The following is a 17,752-nucleotide window of genomic DNA, read 5'->3' as shown; positions in this document are numbered from 1 at the left end:
CATAAAAGAGGGAATTCTAGAAAGGATATTTCACACCCGCTTCTACTTTACAGACTAAAGTGCAATACCAAGAACATCTATATCTCTGTCCTTATGTAAAGAGTCCACAAATTTCATCAACATCCTCCATCCGTTCAGATTACGTGAAAGCAACGGCGAGAGACATTTCTGCAACAAGTCTGATGTGTGCAAGTTTCCTCTGACCGTCCATTTACATCATAAAAAGTATTTGGCAACTAGAAGATAAAATCTCTCAAATTTGAGGTTTTGTTCCCCTAAATCCTAGAATGACGCGGTCCTTCCTTACCCCTGGTCCATCACAGCTCTGCAGCTACTATACACAAGCAGAGCTGCAGTGTAAAGTATGGAAAGTGACCATAGGTCATCAGTAACATAACAATAGCACACCCAAGACACGGGAACCCGTCAGCTTCTTGTACATTATTGTATAGATGTGCGAGATACAAGGACATCAAGTGACTACAACAGGCCAAGGACTTGGACAACAATCCTAAAATTAGCTCAAACTTAGAGGACAAGACCAGAAACACAAGATAAACCACGTAACAGAGTCTTGCAATAAATGAACAGTTACCAGAGGCTTAACATAACCTCTTAAAGAACAAAGGAGTCATTGTCAGAATTTTGGTAATGATCACATCCCCTCAGGATAGGTCAGCCACACCATGTGACCATGAAGTCCAATACCCAGCATCAAGTACAATACAGAGGGAGTTCCGCTTCCAATCGTATTGTGATAGGTCATCAATATCAAAATCATTGAAAAGCCCTTAAACCCACCTCCTAAAAGGAGGTACAACTATACATTACAAAATGCGTACTCTGAGATTCACAGACATGACATTTAGTCACTTCCCCCTTCCAAATAAAAAGGGTTTGTATAATTGTTTAGTGTGTGATCTTTAGGACCTCCACCGATGAGGAGAACAGGGATGCCCATGGGTGAAGGAGTAGTGCACAGGTGCTACTGATACACCCTAAAAGGGTTCTAGTAAATATTTACATTATATGTAGCAGATCAGTGATAAGATTTTAGGGTTCCATTTCCCACTAATGTGTGGAGTAGCAGAATACAAGCTGCTCCGTTCATGGGGTGACACAATGCATAAACAACCCACTTCACCATCCATTACTGAGAACAGGACCCCCCATTCTCTGCTTACTTGGGGTCCCTGCAGTCTAACACCACCCTGATCAGCTTGATATTCCCAATCCACATGATGGGGTGTAACAAACTTCCACCAGCCTGACAGAGTCCAGTGCTGTGCTAGACCTCTAGAAGTGAATGCAGAGGTATAGCCACACATACACATTATGGACGGGAGGATCCCATTTCACATGACTGGTGGAGGTCCCAGCGGGGTAGGTTTATCCTATATACAGGATAGATGTTGTTCATGGGTCTACATTCATAATAAAATCATACAGGTGACACAACCCTTACCTGTAGCTGCAGGGTGTGACGCAGGATAGTCTCTTCTAACGCGTGAATCCACTTCTCTCTTTCGTCTGCATCTCGGGCTGTGAGAAGGAATGGTGAGAGATGAATGTACAGCTCAGGAGGTTAGAGAGACCTCGCAGGGGGAGGACTTCACCAGAACAGGAACAGGACAATGAAATCAATCAGCACCAGATAAGACAACACATTGTTACAAGGTCTCCATGATGCAACACGCTGGATACTGTTTATGTGATCAAGGTCCCTGCGCGTCTCCTCATCTGATGCAAAACACTTGTACATCACCTTTATATAGCCGAGAAGGAAAAACAAGCCCTAAAAAAAGAAAAAGACTAAAAAGTGCTGCAATATTACACCAGTCAATAAAAGGAGGCGACGGCCTGACCTGAAGGGGCTGTGGGGCAGATCTGCACTGCGCCAAATTTCCACCATGTTTGCAAATCTGCCCAAAAACACAGCGGCCCAGATATAGTATTGTGTCTGCACGGAGAAAAAGTGAGTCCCCAAAGCTACAGGTGCAACTCTGCAGAGCATAGACCTCCTTATCAGGCAGAAGGTCTTTAAGGGAATCCACCACCAGGATGAAGGAGTGTATGCAGATGAGCCTGAGGGGCTCCAGGCTCTATTAACACCTATGGAGCCTGGAGCCCCTCAGGCTCATTTGCATACAGTCCTTTATCCTGGTGGTAGATGCCTCATGTGCCATTAAAGGCCACACATGCAGAAGTGGAGCTCAGTATAGATTTTAACTGGTTTAGGGCCAGGTTAATTTGTCATTCCAAGGCCATTTGTTCAGGTTTTTGCACTTAATGCAAAAAAAGTTTTTTTTGTGTTTTTTTTTTACATTTTTGCAGTATTTTGTTAAGGAGAAATACAGGATTTTTTTAAAAAAAATTAATCTTTGGCTCTGTATTACTTTAATCCAACATTCTAGGTTCAAAGGAGTTATCCTGAGGTTGAAAAACATGGCTCCTTTCTTCCAAAAACAGCCTGACACCTGACCAAGGGCAGTGCTGCCATTGCTGCATAGAGAATAATAATAATACTAAAGCTGTATTCATATAGCGCTGTCATATCCCGCAGCGCTGTACGGGGCAGGGAGCCAAGTTGCAATACCTGCACAAACCATAATTTTATAAATTATGCAAATGAACCAGATGGGCTCCAGGGTCCATAGATGTCAATGGAGCCCCTTCCGGTCATTTGCATAATATTTAAAATCCTTTATTTCTTAAAAACAAGTGCAGAAGAAGATATACAAAGAGTGGATCCGGCCAGAGGGGACACACACCAGTATGTCAGTGCGCTTGGTTTACAATCCTTCATTCTGGTGGTAGATATCCTTTAATAAATCTGGTTTGCTACCTGTGATTAATGGCAATGTTTGCTGGCCCAGAGCGAGGTCATTACACTAACCCAAATACATAAGAATCAGCGACTGACTCCATAGGATAAAGCAACAGATCAATGAATCTCCTGCAGAATGTAGATGAGGGAAGGGGAGATGTAACACCACATGATGGGGCTCATAGAGAATGATGATACAGGGGGAGGCCAGAGCCACAAAAATTATATTCTCCTTTTACTGCAAGTTGACTCACCTGTTGTGTCACCAATCTCGGAACTATGGTATCTTCTTATATTTGTTATCTATGGCCGCCTTTCTTCTAAAATTTAAAATTATGTCAATGAGCAAGAAGGGCTCTAGAGGGCATACTGGAGCCCCTCCGTGCTGTAGCTTCACTGTCCGTTACACTCTAGAGGAGCAATTCCCCCCCCCCTTCTCCTACTGTGTGAGATTACATCCGGCAGAAAAAAGAGGGAGGTGCAAAAATGTGTGAGACAGTATAACAGTCTGTGAAGCTACAGCACAGAGAGGCTCTGGTAACACCCCCAGAGCCCTTCTGGCTCGTTATCATAATTATAAAGTTGATTTTAGATGGAAGGAGGCCATTGATAACAAATATAAGAAGATTACCACAGTGCCTGGATCAATGAGTAAGTGTCCCTGGTTTATTACAAGGATTTTGAGGTCACATTTCTTTTTAAGGGGTTGCTACGTGTATGAGTTTGTGTGGGTGGGGGAGGGTAATCAATATCATCCTGAAGCGCAGTAATGAAGGCTACCACTCATTAGTATGTGTCCTGCAGGTAAAGGGGAGCCGTTTAGTTGGATGGGGTGAAGCTTGAGGCATCTTGAAACTGCTTGGTCTTTGTTTTAACTGATCAGGAATTAGACAAGATCACTAAATGTTAAAAATGGCAATTACTGGATGAGTTACTGGAAGGAGCTTGAGATTTTTCAATGCGGAGTGGATTTTTTTCATTGGTATTGTGTAGATTTAGAGTGTAATTTTGGATGGGGTGGCGCTATGCTGGGCTGATGGGAGGAGGCAGAACATTCCAGCTACACAAGCCAAAATATACAAAGCTATAAAAAGGCTCAAATGATACAGCGTAGTTACATGGATCTACAGTTATATTCATTCAGTCTGACCCTGTCCGGATCCCTCGCAGTACACAGACCAGATAAGCGGGCATTACCTGTATGTCAAAACAGGACAGGGGGCTGCCGCTCCACCATTACTGAGAATGGGGCCCCAGCAATCAGATCCTTACCAATCACCATGTTATTCCCTATCCTGATACCTTCTAAACTTGGGACAACTCCTTTAAAGGTGAACAGAGCCTTATTAATTGTGCCAAATGTAAGTAAAGTGTTAATAGGAAACCAAATCAAACTATTTTTAGGAATAAGCCAAATATGAGTAAGTGTCCCTGGTTGATCATGATGGATTTTGATGGTAGATTTCCTTTAAGACATTTATGGTTGCACTGGAATAACATATGATGCTGCAGAATATTAAAGCTTTCCTATGAGGACTGCTGACATGACATAAATGTCAGAGTGGATCCATTACCTTCTCCACCTCTTTGGTCAATCATTTTTACAGCATTTAATAGCATATTAGGCACAAAAACTGGTAACTCTCATTGTTCTAGAATCATGGAGGCCCTCAAGCAGTGAAGAGATACCTATTAAAGGGGTTGTCCACAGGATAAAAAACATGGCCGCTTTCTTCCGAAAACAGCGCCAACACTGACTATGGTTTGTGCCGGTATTGCAACTCAGATGCATAGAGATGAATAGAGCTGAGTTGCAATACCACACATTACCTAAGGCCAGGGGTGGCGTTGTTTTTGCATGAAAGCAGCCATGTTTTTCAACCTGCGGACAACCCTTTTAATAGGTGTCGCTTTACTGCTTGAGCCCCACTGCATTCTAGAATAATGAGGATTATCAATTTTTGTGCCCAATATCCTATTTAGGATATTGTACTGTCGGGTGTGCGGCACCAAGCTGCCTCCTTCAGTCTAGGACCAACCCCCTAAGGCCCCTTTCACACGGCCGTTGTGGGGACGTATATACAGTCACAAGATTGCAGCCGTATAGTCGTCCCTACAGATGGCAATAGGCTCAGGGCGCCAATCCGGTGCTGCGCCACACATGGGGAGAAGATACAACAGGTTTAATATTTCCCTGTTCATATGGCCGTGCATCCCTATGGAGAGGGGAGGGGTGAGCAGAGCTCAACCCTCCTCCACTCCAGCGCGCATCCTGTATGCTGGCACGGCTATAGCCCGGTGAGAATACGTGAATGTAGCCCAAGTCTAATTATCATACTGGTTCCCAAAAATATCGTCATGGTCTGCTCTGGAATGATGCAAAGAGTTTGTAGTTGTTGAGACTTCCCCTTTAAATCAATGCAGTAATAACAATGGTCATAATGCAAGATTATAATGAAAGGTAAATGGGTCCCAAACCCCCTGCGTACACAGAACCTCATGAGCTGGAGTGTCGTTTAATAACCGGAGGGGAAGACATTGAATTTCCAAGTACAATAAGAGCATTCAGTAATATTTCACATTCCCACAGAGGAGAAGTCACCCGTGTAAGGCGCTGGGGGTACAGCCAGAGTCACATCTTACCCTTTCTACGGTTCAGCCACAGCATGCAGTGCCGAAACATAGCAGTGATAGAAGGCATTGATTTGTGAAGGGATGATCGGGAATGGTTAGTAAAAAGCAGAGGAGAGATGGTGACAAGGAGTGCGGATGAAAAAGGGAAAGAAGAAAAATTTAAAAAAAAAACCTTGAAGTCTCCAAGAAAAACTCCACCTTAAAAAGGCAACACAAGATAAAAAAGCCCAGCTCCTTCGGCTTGTATCCCGTCCAGAGGCTCCGGAGGAACGTTCCCCAGAAAACTCCTCATGGCAGAGCGTCCGGCACCAGGCAGCATCGGCTTCTGTGAGTCCGTCTGTATCCACCGCAGAGCGCGCTATCCCATCCCAGCAGCGCACCAGGGACCGGCCGCACAACACTCACACACACAGGCAGGAAGATTTATGCTCACCCTGAAAATGAAAGGTTTTCTGATCGACTGTTATGGTGAAGGTGCTGTCGTCCTCGTCGTCGATACCAATCACGGCCCCCTGTGGAACAAAGCAGAGCAGAGAGAGCTGAGCGGGGCAGCAGTGACATCAGCAGTACATACGGTATTACTACAGCACTGCAGTACAGCAGCCAGGAGGAGGGGAGGGGGGGGCACGGAGACGGGAAGGAACCTGCAATTATACAGTAAATCTAAGAGCGACGCATGAACGCCGGCCCGGCACAGAGGAGCAAAGGATACTAGATGGGAAATGTCTCAAATTCATTAAAAACCTCAAGTTTATTATTTTTGCAATTTCAGCCCCGGCACCCACCGGCTTTCCCCATCTCTGGAGATCACACGCTGTGGAGTTTCCATACTAAAATCTGCATACCGGACCAAACCTCTACACCAGTGATTTTTAACCTTTTTTGAGCCGCGGCACACTTTTTATACTTAGAAAATCCTGGGGCACACCACCAACCAAAATAGCACAAAATGACACTAAAACAGTCATAAAAGGCCTCCCTTTACTAATAAAAAACCCCTAGCGGCCTCCCTTTACTAATTAAGAGCACCAAGCGGCCTCTCTTTACTAATAAAGAGCCCCTAGCTGCCTCCCTTTACTAATTAAAAGGCCCTAGAGGCCACCTTGATGTCTTCTTCCGCGTACCTTCACTCCTAATGGCGATCCGCTCACCTTCTGTAGCTCCTGCACCGCGCGACTCTGGTCACGTGACTTACGCGACCTGACATCAGGTCGCGTCAGTCACGTGATATGGGCCGCGCGGTGCAGGAGCAACAGAAGATGGGCGGATCGCCGAGGCGGGGCTTGTAGGTAAGTATGGGGGCGAAAACACGGGGGCGCGGCGGCAGCGCTACACAGGGGCACCATAGTTCGGGGAACTTTCCCCGCGGCACACTCAACCATGTGTCGCGGCACACTAGTGTGCCGCGGCACACAGGTTGAAAATCACTGCTCTACACGACCCGCATGGATAATCTGCACTAGGAACCCGGCGCCCCCTATGTTTTTATTTAAATCATTAACGTTCTTAATAAATCTTTGGCTCATAAAATACATCCCTCGATTTAACCCTTTAAGGACCTCGCCCTTTTTTTGTTTTTTCGTTTTTATTTTTCACTCCCCACAAATCAAAAAACTTTTTACAAGACTGCTTTTTTTCCTGCGTAACAAATTGCACTTCATAGTGACGGTATTTAATATTCCGTGCCGTGTACTGGGAAGAGGGGAAAAAAATTCTGGTAAAATGCAATTTAAATTTACAGATTTCACTGAGCGCCCCAAATGCCAGTTCTACTTTATTCTTTGGGTCGGTAAGATCATGAGGATACCAAATTTGTATAGGTTTTATAATGTTTTCATACATTTACAAAAATTTAAGATCTTCTGCCGCTAATAACTTTTTCATACTTTGGTGTACGGAGCTGTGGGTGGTATGTTATTTTGCGACTTTTGATGAAGTTTTCAATGCTATAATTTTTAGGAGGAGCAACAATCTCCAACAAGATGGCGGCACCTATGCGCCGCCATCTTTTTGAAGCCACCAGCAGCAATCTGTTGCCGGTAAGTCTTTGCTGCGATATTCAGCAAAGACTTACAGGTTATGGAGAGGGCTCAGTCGTGAGCCCTCTCCATGCACCCGCAGCCGACCCGTGACGTGCTATTATGTTACGGGTCGTTAAGGGGTTAACTAAATATGTTGTATTATTTACCATCAAAAACCATCAGGATAAACCACGGACACTTACCAGTCAGCGTGATAATCTTCTTCTATTTATTATCCATGGCCTCCTTCCTTCTGAAATCAACTTTTAAAATAATGCTACAGAACCTAAAGGGCACAGGTGGTGCTACCAGACCCTAACTTCACAGGCTGTTACACTGTATCTCCCTTCCCCCTACTCCCTCAGTACTTCACCCCTCCCTCTGCCTGCTGTAATCGCACACCGTGGGAGGAGGAGAAGTGCTTGTGCACAGTTTAATGGCTTGTGAAGCTACAGCACAGAGGGGCTTGGGTAACAATCCCTACTCATTAACATAATTACAAAAGTTGATGTTAGAAGGAAGGAGGCCATGGATAACACAAATAAAAGAAGACGACCACAGTCACAGTGGCTGGATCTATGAGTAATGTCCCTGGTTTATCATGAAGGAGAGAGTGAGAAAAGGATTGTTATACATAGATTATAATAATTGTGTACCATCCATAGTAGAGAGAATTCTCACAAGTACATAAGTCATCTGAAAAACATGCAGAAACCATGGAGATTGCTGAGGTCAGGGCAGAGAGTTTCCCCGTAATCATACAATGATTTACAGCGACTTCCATGTCAGGATGTGATTCAGCAAAAGATCGAACAACAACAACATCTAACTGAAAGGGTAAGAAGACAACCCAGGCTTAAAGGGGCGCTCCAGGTTTATGATAGTGATGAGATATCTATAGAATAGCAAACTGATTGAGGTCTGATACACAGAGACCCGCGATAATCTGATCCCCAAATCCTCACGAACCAGAACAATAACAGACAACGGAGACAGAAGAACAGGATATTATTTGTTTATTTTCCCTTTCCCCCCTAAAATGTATTTTTGTGTTCCCCTTTTCTTTTAACAATCTGACTTCCTTAGGCTGTGGTATATATATATATTGTATATATATATATATATATATTAAAAAAAATTTAAACTCCTCTTAGCATTTCTGCTTGCATTGAACTCAAAAATGCATTACAAACACACCATGTGAACAAAACCTAAGATGTACCGGGAAATACAGTCGATTTTCACAATTCTAAAGGTACATTCCAACGAAGCGGGATCTATGAGTAAGTGCCCCTGGATCTTGATGGTAGGTTCCCTTTAAGGCAGTGCACACTCCAAACTTGTATAAAAACTTCCTGCAGCTTTCTAACATAGACATGAGATTTTCTCTATAGGAAAACCAAGAGGGAAGTGCTGCCACCTAGCTGTCATTAAGGGAAGTGTCTCTGCAGAAGATGCAATTTACTCACTTTTACTTATTCTACAAATTTATTTGATCTCATGCTCCGATTTTATAGGTCAGTGATGGTGAAACCCACTTATTCATTACATGTTGCCGACACAGCTATTTCATCAGCAACTTATTGCTCCTTGCTCTTCCTGAGCTTTCAATAATAATAATTATGACACCAGAAGGAGGGGAAATCTGGATTATCATTGTAGTTTCCCACCAGGAACAGGAGCTCCAATGATAGTCCAGCCCTGTCCACACCAACCTGCTCCTTCTGCAGTCCCAAGAAGCCCTGGTCTTAAAAAAATCCTATCGTTTCACTCCTATAGGAGGGCAGGTTGCCCCATCAGAAGGTTAGGACACAGGTCTCAACAGCAAAAGTATAAGGCAATGGCCCAGATATATTTTATCTGTGGCAGCTTCCGTCTACGTTTGCACTAAAAACAAGGTCTTTGGATCCTAAACGTGTATTTATTACATTTCTGCACTGCAATTGTGTCGCGGTTGCATTGTGTACGACACTTTTGAAAACTGTGCACCTAAAGGAGCGTGGGCAGTGCCTATTGGTTGTTTGAGATACATTTATGTCTAGAATCCGACAAAGTTATGTGGCGCGGTGTAGACTGAAAGTGCACCAAGAAATAAAAGGCGCAATTGTGTCACATCTGGAAAACAGACCAGATTAACTAAGTGTGTGTGACACTATTATACAATGTGGTGCACTTTGCAATATCTGGGCCAATATTTCACTGGCTGCAAATTTTGGGTCCGCTGTCCACTGTTTGTGGTCCGTGTGAGATAAGCTAAAACACCGATGACTACTCACAATTGAACAAGGCCTAAATGCGCTAAATAAGGATGCCAGTCATGCGGACTAGGCCGTCAGCTGCTGCTGCTGACACTATAGTGCGTGCCGGGACCTTCCGCTGCCAACGGAAGAGGAGAAGACCAGTGGGGACGCCGGAAAGGTTTGACTTTATTTTTTCAAGTGCTACCAGGGTCAGATGCTTGCTATATACGGGGGCAGGAGGAAGGCTATATACGGGGGGCTGGATTGTTGGCTTATACTAGGGAGTTGGTTGAGGGCTGGCTGGATATATACTAAGGTCTTTTTGGTTGAGGGAATGGCCGGGCTATATACTTTGGGCACAGGCTGACCCCAATGCATTTCCCACCCTAAGCTTATACTCGAGTCAATAGGTTTTCACAGGTTTTTTTTGTTAAAAATAGGTACCTCGGCTTATGTTCAGCTCAGCTTATACTCGAGTATATATGGTACATCATGTTCACAGTGCCAGAGAAAACAATATACAAAACAACATCCTAAAAGGTGACTGTACTTACTCGGAGACGGACACAGCCACGCCGAGACCCTCTCATCATCTTGTCTTTAGACTGTAAAGGAACGAGAAAATTTCAATTATTTGTACGGATTTAATCACTTCCACCTTATAACCTCAGAATGCATTAGGTCTGTTTTTGCATAGCATAATTTTACTCCCCCCCACCCCCTTCAACGAAGATTACATAAAATATTTAATGCATCCTCCAGCAGAGAAAACTAAAATCCACGTGATCTGACCGACAAGGTTCACAACAACAATAACAAAATGAAGCAGCATGGTGGAGACAGCGACAACCCGTGTGCAAGTCACACGTCATCACCGCGGTTGTCACTACAAGTATCTCCCCACCTCCTCTCCCCTTACAGGAGCTGAGCTGCAGTACCCCATAGTGACCACTGCACAGCGGATGGAGATTCCAGCACTGTCCTCTGTAGAGATGATGATGGGAACAGCTTATCAGATAAAAGACCATCAGATATTGATGACCCATTAACCCCTTGTCGCTCATGTCCAATTCCATTTTTCTTTCCAGTTATTTTTCCCCAATCCTTTCACAAAATTTTTTTTTTTATTATGCTGTGTACAGAGCACTTAGGGGGGTTAAAAATACAGAAAAAAGAGGTACTTGAACCCCAAGAGGGTCTGATCGTTCATAGTATATAGTTCACTATTATTGTACTGCAGGTCTATCGGTCTGCCTCATTACAGATGTAACTGCGGTCAGGAAGTAAGAGCTCTCCTTATGGAGACTGTCAATTAAGCCCTCCTTATAGTCAATGATGGCCCCCCAGGGGATTCTGGGAAATATGCAAATACACTCGACCAGGATGGAACAAGGAAAACAATGCCTCATTTAGCTATCTTGTAAGGCGCCCCCCCCTTACAATCAAGCATGACATTCAAGAAGCCTAATAACATGATGTATATCTATCATATACATATATTTATGGTAATATAATGTAAGAAATAATTATTATAATAATGTATAACCAGTTTATCTATTCCAGAAGGAACATCCCAACTGTAGACAGCGCTGTGTGGACCTGGTTGGGTCCAGTGTTGGGTCTCCCGAGTGCAGTACTGGTTTGGCTGAGTGAGAGGCTTGTGACTTGGGTCTGGAAGTGTTTTTCCGTGTCCCATTCTGTAAAACGTATGTGCATATTTCCTAACTCTAACTGCATGATCGGCCTTGGATCCTGAGACAGACCCGCAGCTGTCATAGGAATAGAATGCCAAACCCCCCCCCCCATACAACCCACCCAATAATGCCAAGATAACCTATAGATCCATCATATGCTGCCAAGGTGGTCATAACCAATCTAACATGATGGTGGTTACTTAAATCAGTGCAGCAGGTCAGTCATCCACTCCATGAACTTTGAATAAGACTGCCAAGATGCTTGGCCAGCGCTGTGAGCAGTGGGTGAAGAGCCTAGAGTCACACGGCCGTGGCCTATGACCAGTTTAGGATGGGGCTCCTTGCATCATATGGACAGGTGTCCCAGATTGCATGCAGAACAGCAGCGCCATCTCTCTCAGTATCTCAGTATCATAGGATAGTAGACAGTAGTGACATGTACTCCGGATCGCATCCATTATTGCATCACACACAATTGGGCCCAGTCTCTTACAAGAGGTTAAAACCCAAGACGCTCGATCACTAGAGCATAATAATAAGAAGTCCAGACTCTGGCTCTAGCATTTACACAATCCGAGAGCGATAGTTCATTCCCATGCATCAGCGCTCTTCTGATTAAACGCCAAGCTTAATCTTGTCCATGTGCTGTTACCCATAATGTCTCATCATCCCCCCAGCCCACAGATTAGTAGAGCCTACTGCGGGGCTACTAAACCATCGTGGCATTAGCTTTCCTGACAGTAGAACGTGCCTTGTGCATGGAAGACATACTTTATTATATAAAGGGATTGTTTGACAAAGGGGGATTTTGGTCTCTGCCATTACTGCACGGGCAAAAATGTGTCACCTAATGTAACATTAGCGCATAGGACCACACTATGACCCCAAGACTCTCACATTCACGACCCGAATACACAGATTTTTTGGTGACTTGGTCAGGACTGCAATTGGACCCCATTCACCAGAGCATAAAAAGTCTTTTGACACCACAGACTTGTACGCTTAGGCTCCTTTGTGGTCTTATAACACCCCCAGCTAATGTGCAACAATTTCTTTTATCAACTACCAACTTTTATCCTACGCTTGTACAGGAGATCACAGGTTGATCGCGTAAGTTATGAGCTGGGACACCAACGATAGCAAGACCAGACCCCCAGCAATCCGATTGGGGGGTCCCGTTCTCACTAATGGGTGGAGTACGTGTCCTGGCACATGGGAGTGTTAGATATCCCTAAGCACAATTGTGGCACTCACATAGACAAATACATGGGAGGGATGGAGATAGCAAAGCGCTGTGCTCAGCAATTTCCTGTGGTATTGAAAGGAGTGGCAAAAAACATGCTCAACCTGTCGCTCCATCCACGAGTGAGAACGTGGCCCCATATTGATCAGCCAATGGATAGGGGACAGCATACAATCTTGTTAAAACGCCTTTAACGGGAAAATAATAATTCACACAGATTACACAGCGCTGCACAGAGCTTGCCAAATCCGTCCCTATGTAGGTTTCTGTACCCAGTTCCATTTTACATAATCCTGATGTTATTGGAAAGGTTCGCTGAAGTCAACCGACCCAATTACTAAAATCCACTCTCATTCTGTAGTGCAAATGATCGAAAAGCAAAAAGACAAAAAAAAATAGAGACAAAATCCGTTTCCTCTTCCAAGAACGGCAGCCAGAAAGCGCCATGTGATGGAGACACACATGACAGGACACACAGGACTTGGCAGAGAGGATTTTTGGAAGGGATTCAGCGGCAGAGACATTATTAATGTATGAGGAGTCACAGTTGTATAGGATCAGCCCCTCACCACAATGATGCAGGCGCAGATCCTATAGGTTACAGCCAGCAGATATCCGAGCCGGCTTTATACAGAATACTGCAGCCACATGGAGATCACACAAGTCAGCAAGAACTATTCTAGGAATGTCCGGCTCTTCAGCGAGCACAGGGTACACCTGCAGCAAAATAAAGGGAAACCGTCAGCAGTTCTGGCTGTGCTAAACTGGTAACAGGGTAAAGGAACAACCCTAGAAGAAAAATCACACTTTCTAAAAGGTCAGAAGCAAAATAAATTAATAGAAGCGAATTATAATCCTGGACTGAAGCTCCTCCAAATTCACAGGGGGTATCCTCACACTGCTGTGTTCTGAGCTGTCTTCCTTTCCTTGTAAAAGAACATGAGGAGAACAAAAACACGCAGTAAAGAAACCTTTGGTGCTAGCCAAAACCATTGATTTATATTTGCATAAATCCAAATACCAATAATAATTTTTCCATGAAAACAGAATCTGATCTAAAACATTAGCGACATAGTGGGGGTCATTTACTAAGGGCCCGATTCGCATTTTCCCGATGTGTTACCTGAATATTTCCATTTTGCGACGATTTTCCCTGAATTGCCCCAGGTTTTTGATGCACGCGATCGGATTGTGGCGCATCGGCGCCGGCATGCACGCGACAGAAATCGGGGGCGTGGCTGAACGAAAACCTGACGGATTCGGAGAAACCGCTGCATTTAAAAAAAGTGTCGCTGGACTCGCGCTTACCTTCACCCGGCAATGGATCGTGAGCTCCAGTGCATTCAGCGCAGCAGCGACACCTGGTGGACGTCGGAAGAACTACCTTAGTGAATCGCCGGAAGACCAGAATCCACCGCAGAGAACGCGCAGCTGGATCGCGAATGGACCGGGTAAGTAAATCTTCCCCATTATATTACTTGTGCTATTGTGTGTGCAATGTCTTCTTATATGTCTACTGTGTGACAAGATCCACTGTGCAACAAACTGTGTAAAGTTGCATGATGGTGCACATACACGTGGCGTTCTGAAATGCATTACGACAGCTGGAGAGGAAGAGATTTGCCCAATTACATTGCTGTTAATATTTGCGCTTACAAAACGCAATGTTAACACATGCATTAAAGTCACGTAAACATTTGCAAGTTGTGAACTCAATGTTAACATGGTGTAAAGAAGTGTTGACATCGTATTAATATTTTGTGTGAACGCAAGTGTTAACAGCAATGTAATTAGGTAGATCTCCCCTCCTCAGCTATTGCACTGTGTTCCAGATGCAATGTAAACCCTGCATGTGAAGGCAGCCTGAATGTAGGTTCTGTCAACCCAAAACCAATCCCATTACACCAAACATTTATTTTTCCACTGCAAAGCGACAGTACATAGAAGTCACTGCATCCACTTCAATCAACATACACGGACCAGGTATGGAAGACAGGAGTGTAAAAATCTATAACAGAAGCTCCAAGAAGGAGCAGGTCCAGTGAATAGGAGAACCATAATGTGAACAAAGCCCCAGCATCACAGCCCTAGAGACCCACGTTCACCCAATTCACTCCACTATTGCCTCTACATCAATATGAAAACTTAAAGGGGTTCTACCACGAAGGAAGTTAGGCCCCATCCCCAGTATAGGCCCGAACTTGCTGATTGGTGGGGGTCTCAATGATGGGACCCCCACAGATCACAAGAACGGGGGCGCGGGGGGGAGATTCCGATGTACACTACCGAGGTGACCTGAGCATCCGGTCATAGAGATTAAAGGGGCAGCCAGGCATCCGCTCATCTCATGGTATTACTGAGACCCCCCACCAATCAGCAAGTTAGGCCCTAACTTGCTTTGTGAGAAAACTCCTTTATTAAATCGTAACTTCTCTCCTTGCATAGTCAATAATCTATGGCAACTACAGGAAATACATCTTATCAGGGGAATCTTCTCCACTTATAAGGACCTTGTCACCCCACAAAACTACTACCCCCCTCAGGCCGGGTATGAAGAGTCTAGAATTCCCTCTTATGTGAAAGCTCACCCTCTAACCTCCAAAGTCATATGCAAATGAGCTGAGAAGAGTAACGTTTGAATCACGTTTAGCGCGATTGTCTCGTCAGCATCACATTAAAGATAAGATTCTCATCTTTCAGATCACATCAGACTTGTGATTCTGTGATCTACAGCAGTGGTCCCCATTTGCCCAGGGTTCAAACATCATTTTTTCCAGGAACCGGTTGGTGGGGGGGGATGCATCTGGGGTCAGTTTCATAGCCAAAAATGTATGTTTGCATGCCCCACCAGAACTCCCTGTGTGCCTAACTTATATTGTCCCATTTCCTGAAAAAGCACCCCCACCCCTTTTATTGTCCCCTTTCCTGCAGCATGCCCCTTCCCATGTCTCCTTTCCTGAATCAAGCCTTCATGAATGCCTTCCGCTCAAAAACAAAAAAATACTCACCTTCCTCATTCTCGTGCAGCAGTCTCCTCTTCCCTCACTTCTCTTCTGCATTAATGCAGGGTTCCATTGCCGGCAGACACGATGTGATGACATGACGCTCACCGTTAATATAGTAATGCATTAAGGTGAAAATTAAGTAAAGGAAGAGAAGACTGCTGCAGGGAATTGGGGAAGGCGAGTATTGTTTTTTTTTTTTTTTTTTTTTTTACAGAGGTCTGCCATGGCCCGGAACCGGGTGTTCCACGGCACGGTCTTGGGCCTGTGATTAGGGAACACTGAGCTACAGAATCGGAGATACAGAAAGATAAATAAATAGTTGGAAACACGAGCTGCAGATAAAGATCCAGTATTTGCCTATTTTTTCCCTGCCTGTAAAACATTGAACCGAAGAAATGACTCTTCCTGCAGCCTCTAAACTTGACTCATCTCCGGCAATAAAATTACTCTTCTCAGCTCATTTTCTTAGGACTTAGGGGAGATTTTTCTTTATAGGTAAACAGATGAATATGTCATATAAAAGAGGGAATTCTAGAAGAACATTTCATTCCCTGCATGAGGGGGACTAATAGTTTAATGGGCTAAAATCTGGTGACAGGTTCCCTTTAAATTCACTCCGGAATCACTCTTGATCTCCCGCCAAGACAGACTTGTTATTGCTGGAAATCCTGTTTATGAAGCGATATTAGTGGGATGAGCCATTTAACCCTTTACTGTGCAGTTGCATTACTGTAAACCACAATATGACGACCATCCCCATGTATTGTATGGCATCTGCACCACAAGTCCAGCCGGTCTGACCCTACCTTTACCATACGTTCACTTCACATACCCCACCCCCAGGCATAGGATATTGGGTGGTGACATTGGCTCCAACCCCATTACTTCAGGAGTTAGAGGGCAACAAGATGATACCAGTTACATCCCCCCCCCCCCCCCCAATGTGAAAAATCACCCTCCCCAAATCATTTTGCTGTCATCTCAACTCATCAATCACATGTAATTCAGTCCTTATAACTCGACAGCCAACGTCACATGTCATGTACCCAGCTTTCCCAGATACTGACAGCCAGCAACATATATTGCATCACTTTGGATGTAGCTGCATGGGTAAGTTGGGTGTTCAAGCCATTATAGGAATCAAAGGTTACTAGATTCCTAAATAACCACTTACCTATGTCCAGCGATAGACATGTTGATTAATCATCAAGTTTTGGGGGTAAAACTGTTCTATTTGCCCATGGAAACCAATCAGAGCTGAGATTTAATTTTATAAACAGCTGTTGGAAAATGAAAGCTGCGCTCTGATTGGTTGTGATTGGTAACTAGAACAGTTCTGCTCTAAGAGACTTATGATAAATCTCCCCCATCATCAATATGTATCTGGTTGCATGGGAAAGCTGGGTGGTAATCAATATGTTGCACACAATCAATATGTTGGTCATCATAAGCCCCACAGGTGAAGTATCCAGCTTTCCCAGACTCCTAACAAACCACCTACGCAGAGATATTATTTCATGGCGGTGTGAGAAAGCTGGGTGGCATCTGTAAGCTGTGACTACGTATCCGAGACCCAGCTTTCCCAGACACAGATGAAACATGTAACAAAGTAGATTTTTTTTAAGCCTTAAAGGAAATCTCCCATCATGATAAACCAGGGACATTATTCATACATCCAGGCAACGGGACTGTGATATCTTCTTATATTTGTTGTATACAGCCTCCTTCCTTCTAAAAATCTACTTTTACAATTATGCTAATGAGCCTAAAGAGCTCCTTGGGTGTTACCAGAGCCCCTGTACAGCGGCAGAAATGTTCATGCACAGTGTAACAGTGTGTGAAGCTGCCGGACGAAGGTGCTCTGGTAACATCCCCAGATAACAGCCACTTCCAGCTCATTAGTATAATTATAAAAGCTGATTTTAGAAGGAAGGAGGCCATGGATAACAAATATAAGAAGATACCACAGTCCTGGTGCCTGGAGCTATGAGTAATGTCCCTGGTTTATGATGGATTTTGATAGATTTTCTTTTATACATAAATTTGAGGTGAATTTAATAACAAAGTAAATCCACACTTTGTCTTGTA

General features: G+C 44.2%; 1 protein-coding gene across 2 annotated transcripts in view; it reads right to left on the bottom strand.

The window, feature by feature from the left end:
* The window catches only part of OSBPL9 (oxysterol binding protein like 9), a 63,110-nt gene that overhangs the window by 44,834 nt on the left and 524 nt on the right, over positions 1 to 17,752 (bottom strand). For both annotated transcript variants that reach the window (XM_072127765.1, XM_072127756.1), the window contains exons 2-4: positions 10,277 to 10,327; positions 5,895 to 5,973; positions 1,466 to 1,542 (exon numbers count right to left, since the gene is read on the bottom strand). In XM_072127765.1, the coding sequence (XP_071983866.1) occupies positions 1,466 to 1,542; positions 5,895 to 5,973; positions 10,277 to 10,327 (207 nt within the window). The remainder of the gene's footprint in view (positions 1 to 1,465; positions 1,543 to 5,894; positions 5,974 to 10,276; positions 10,328 to 17,752) is intronic.

Source organism: Engystomops pustulosus, chromosome 10, assembly GCF_040894005.1.
Source record: "Engystomops pustulosus chromosome 10, aEngPut4.maternal, whole genome shotgun sequence".
Lineage (NCBI taxonomy): Eukaryota > Metazoa > Chordata > Amphibia > Anura > Leptodactylidae > Engystomops > Engystomops pustulosus.
Note: the sequence above shows the minus strand (reverse complement) of the source record. Positions and strands in the feature narration are given on the sequence as shown.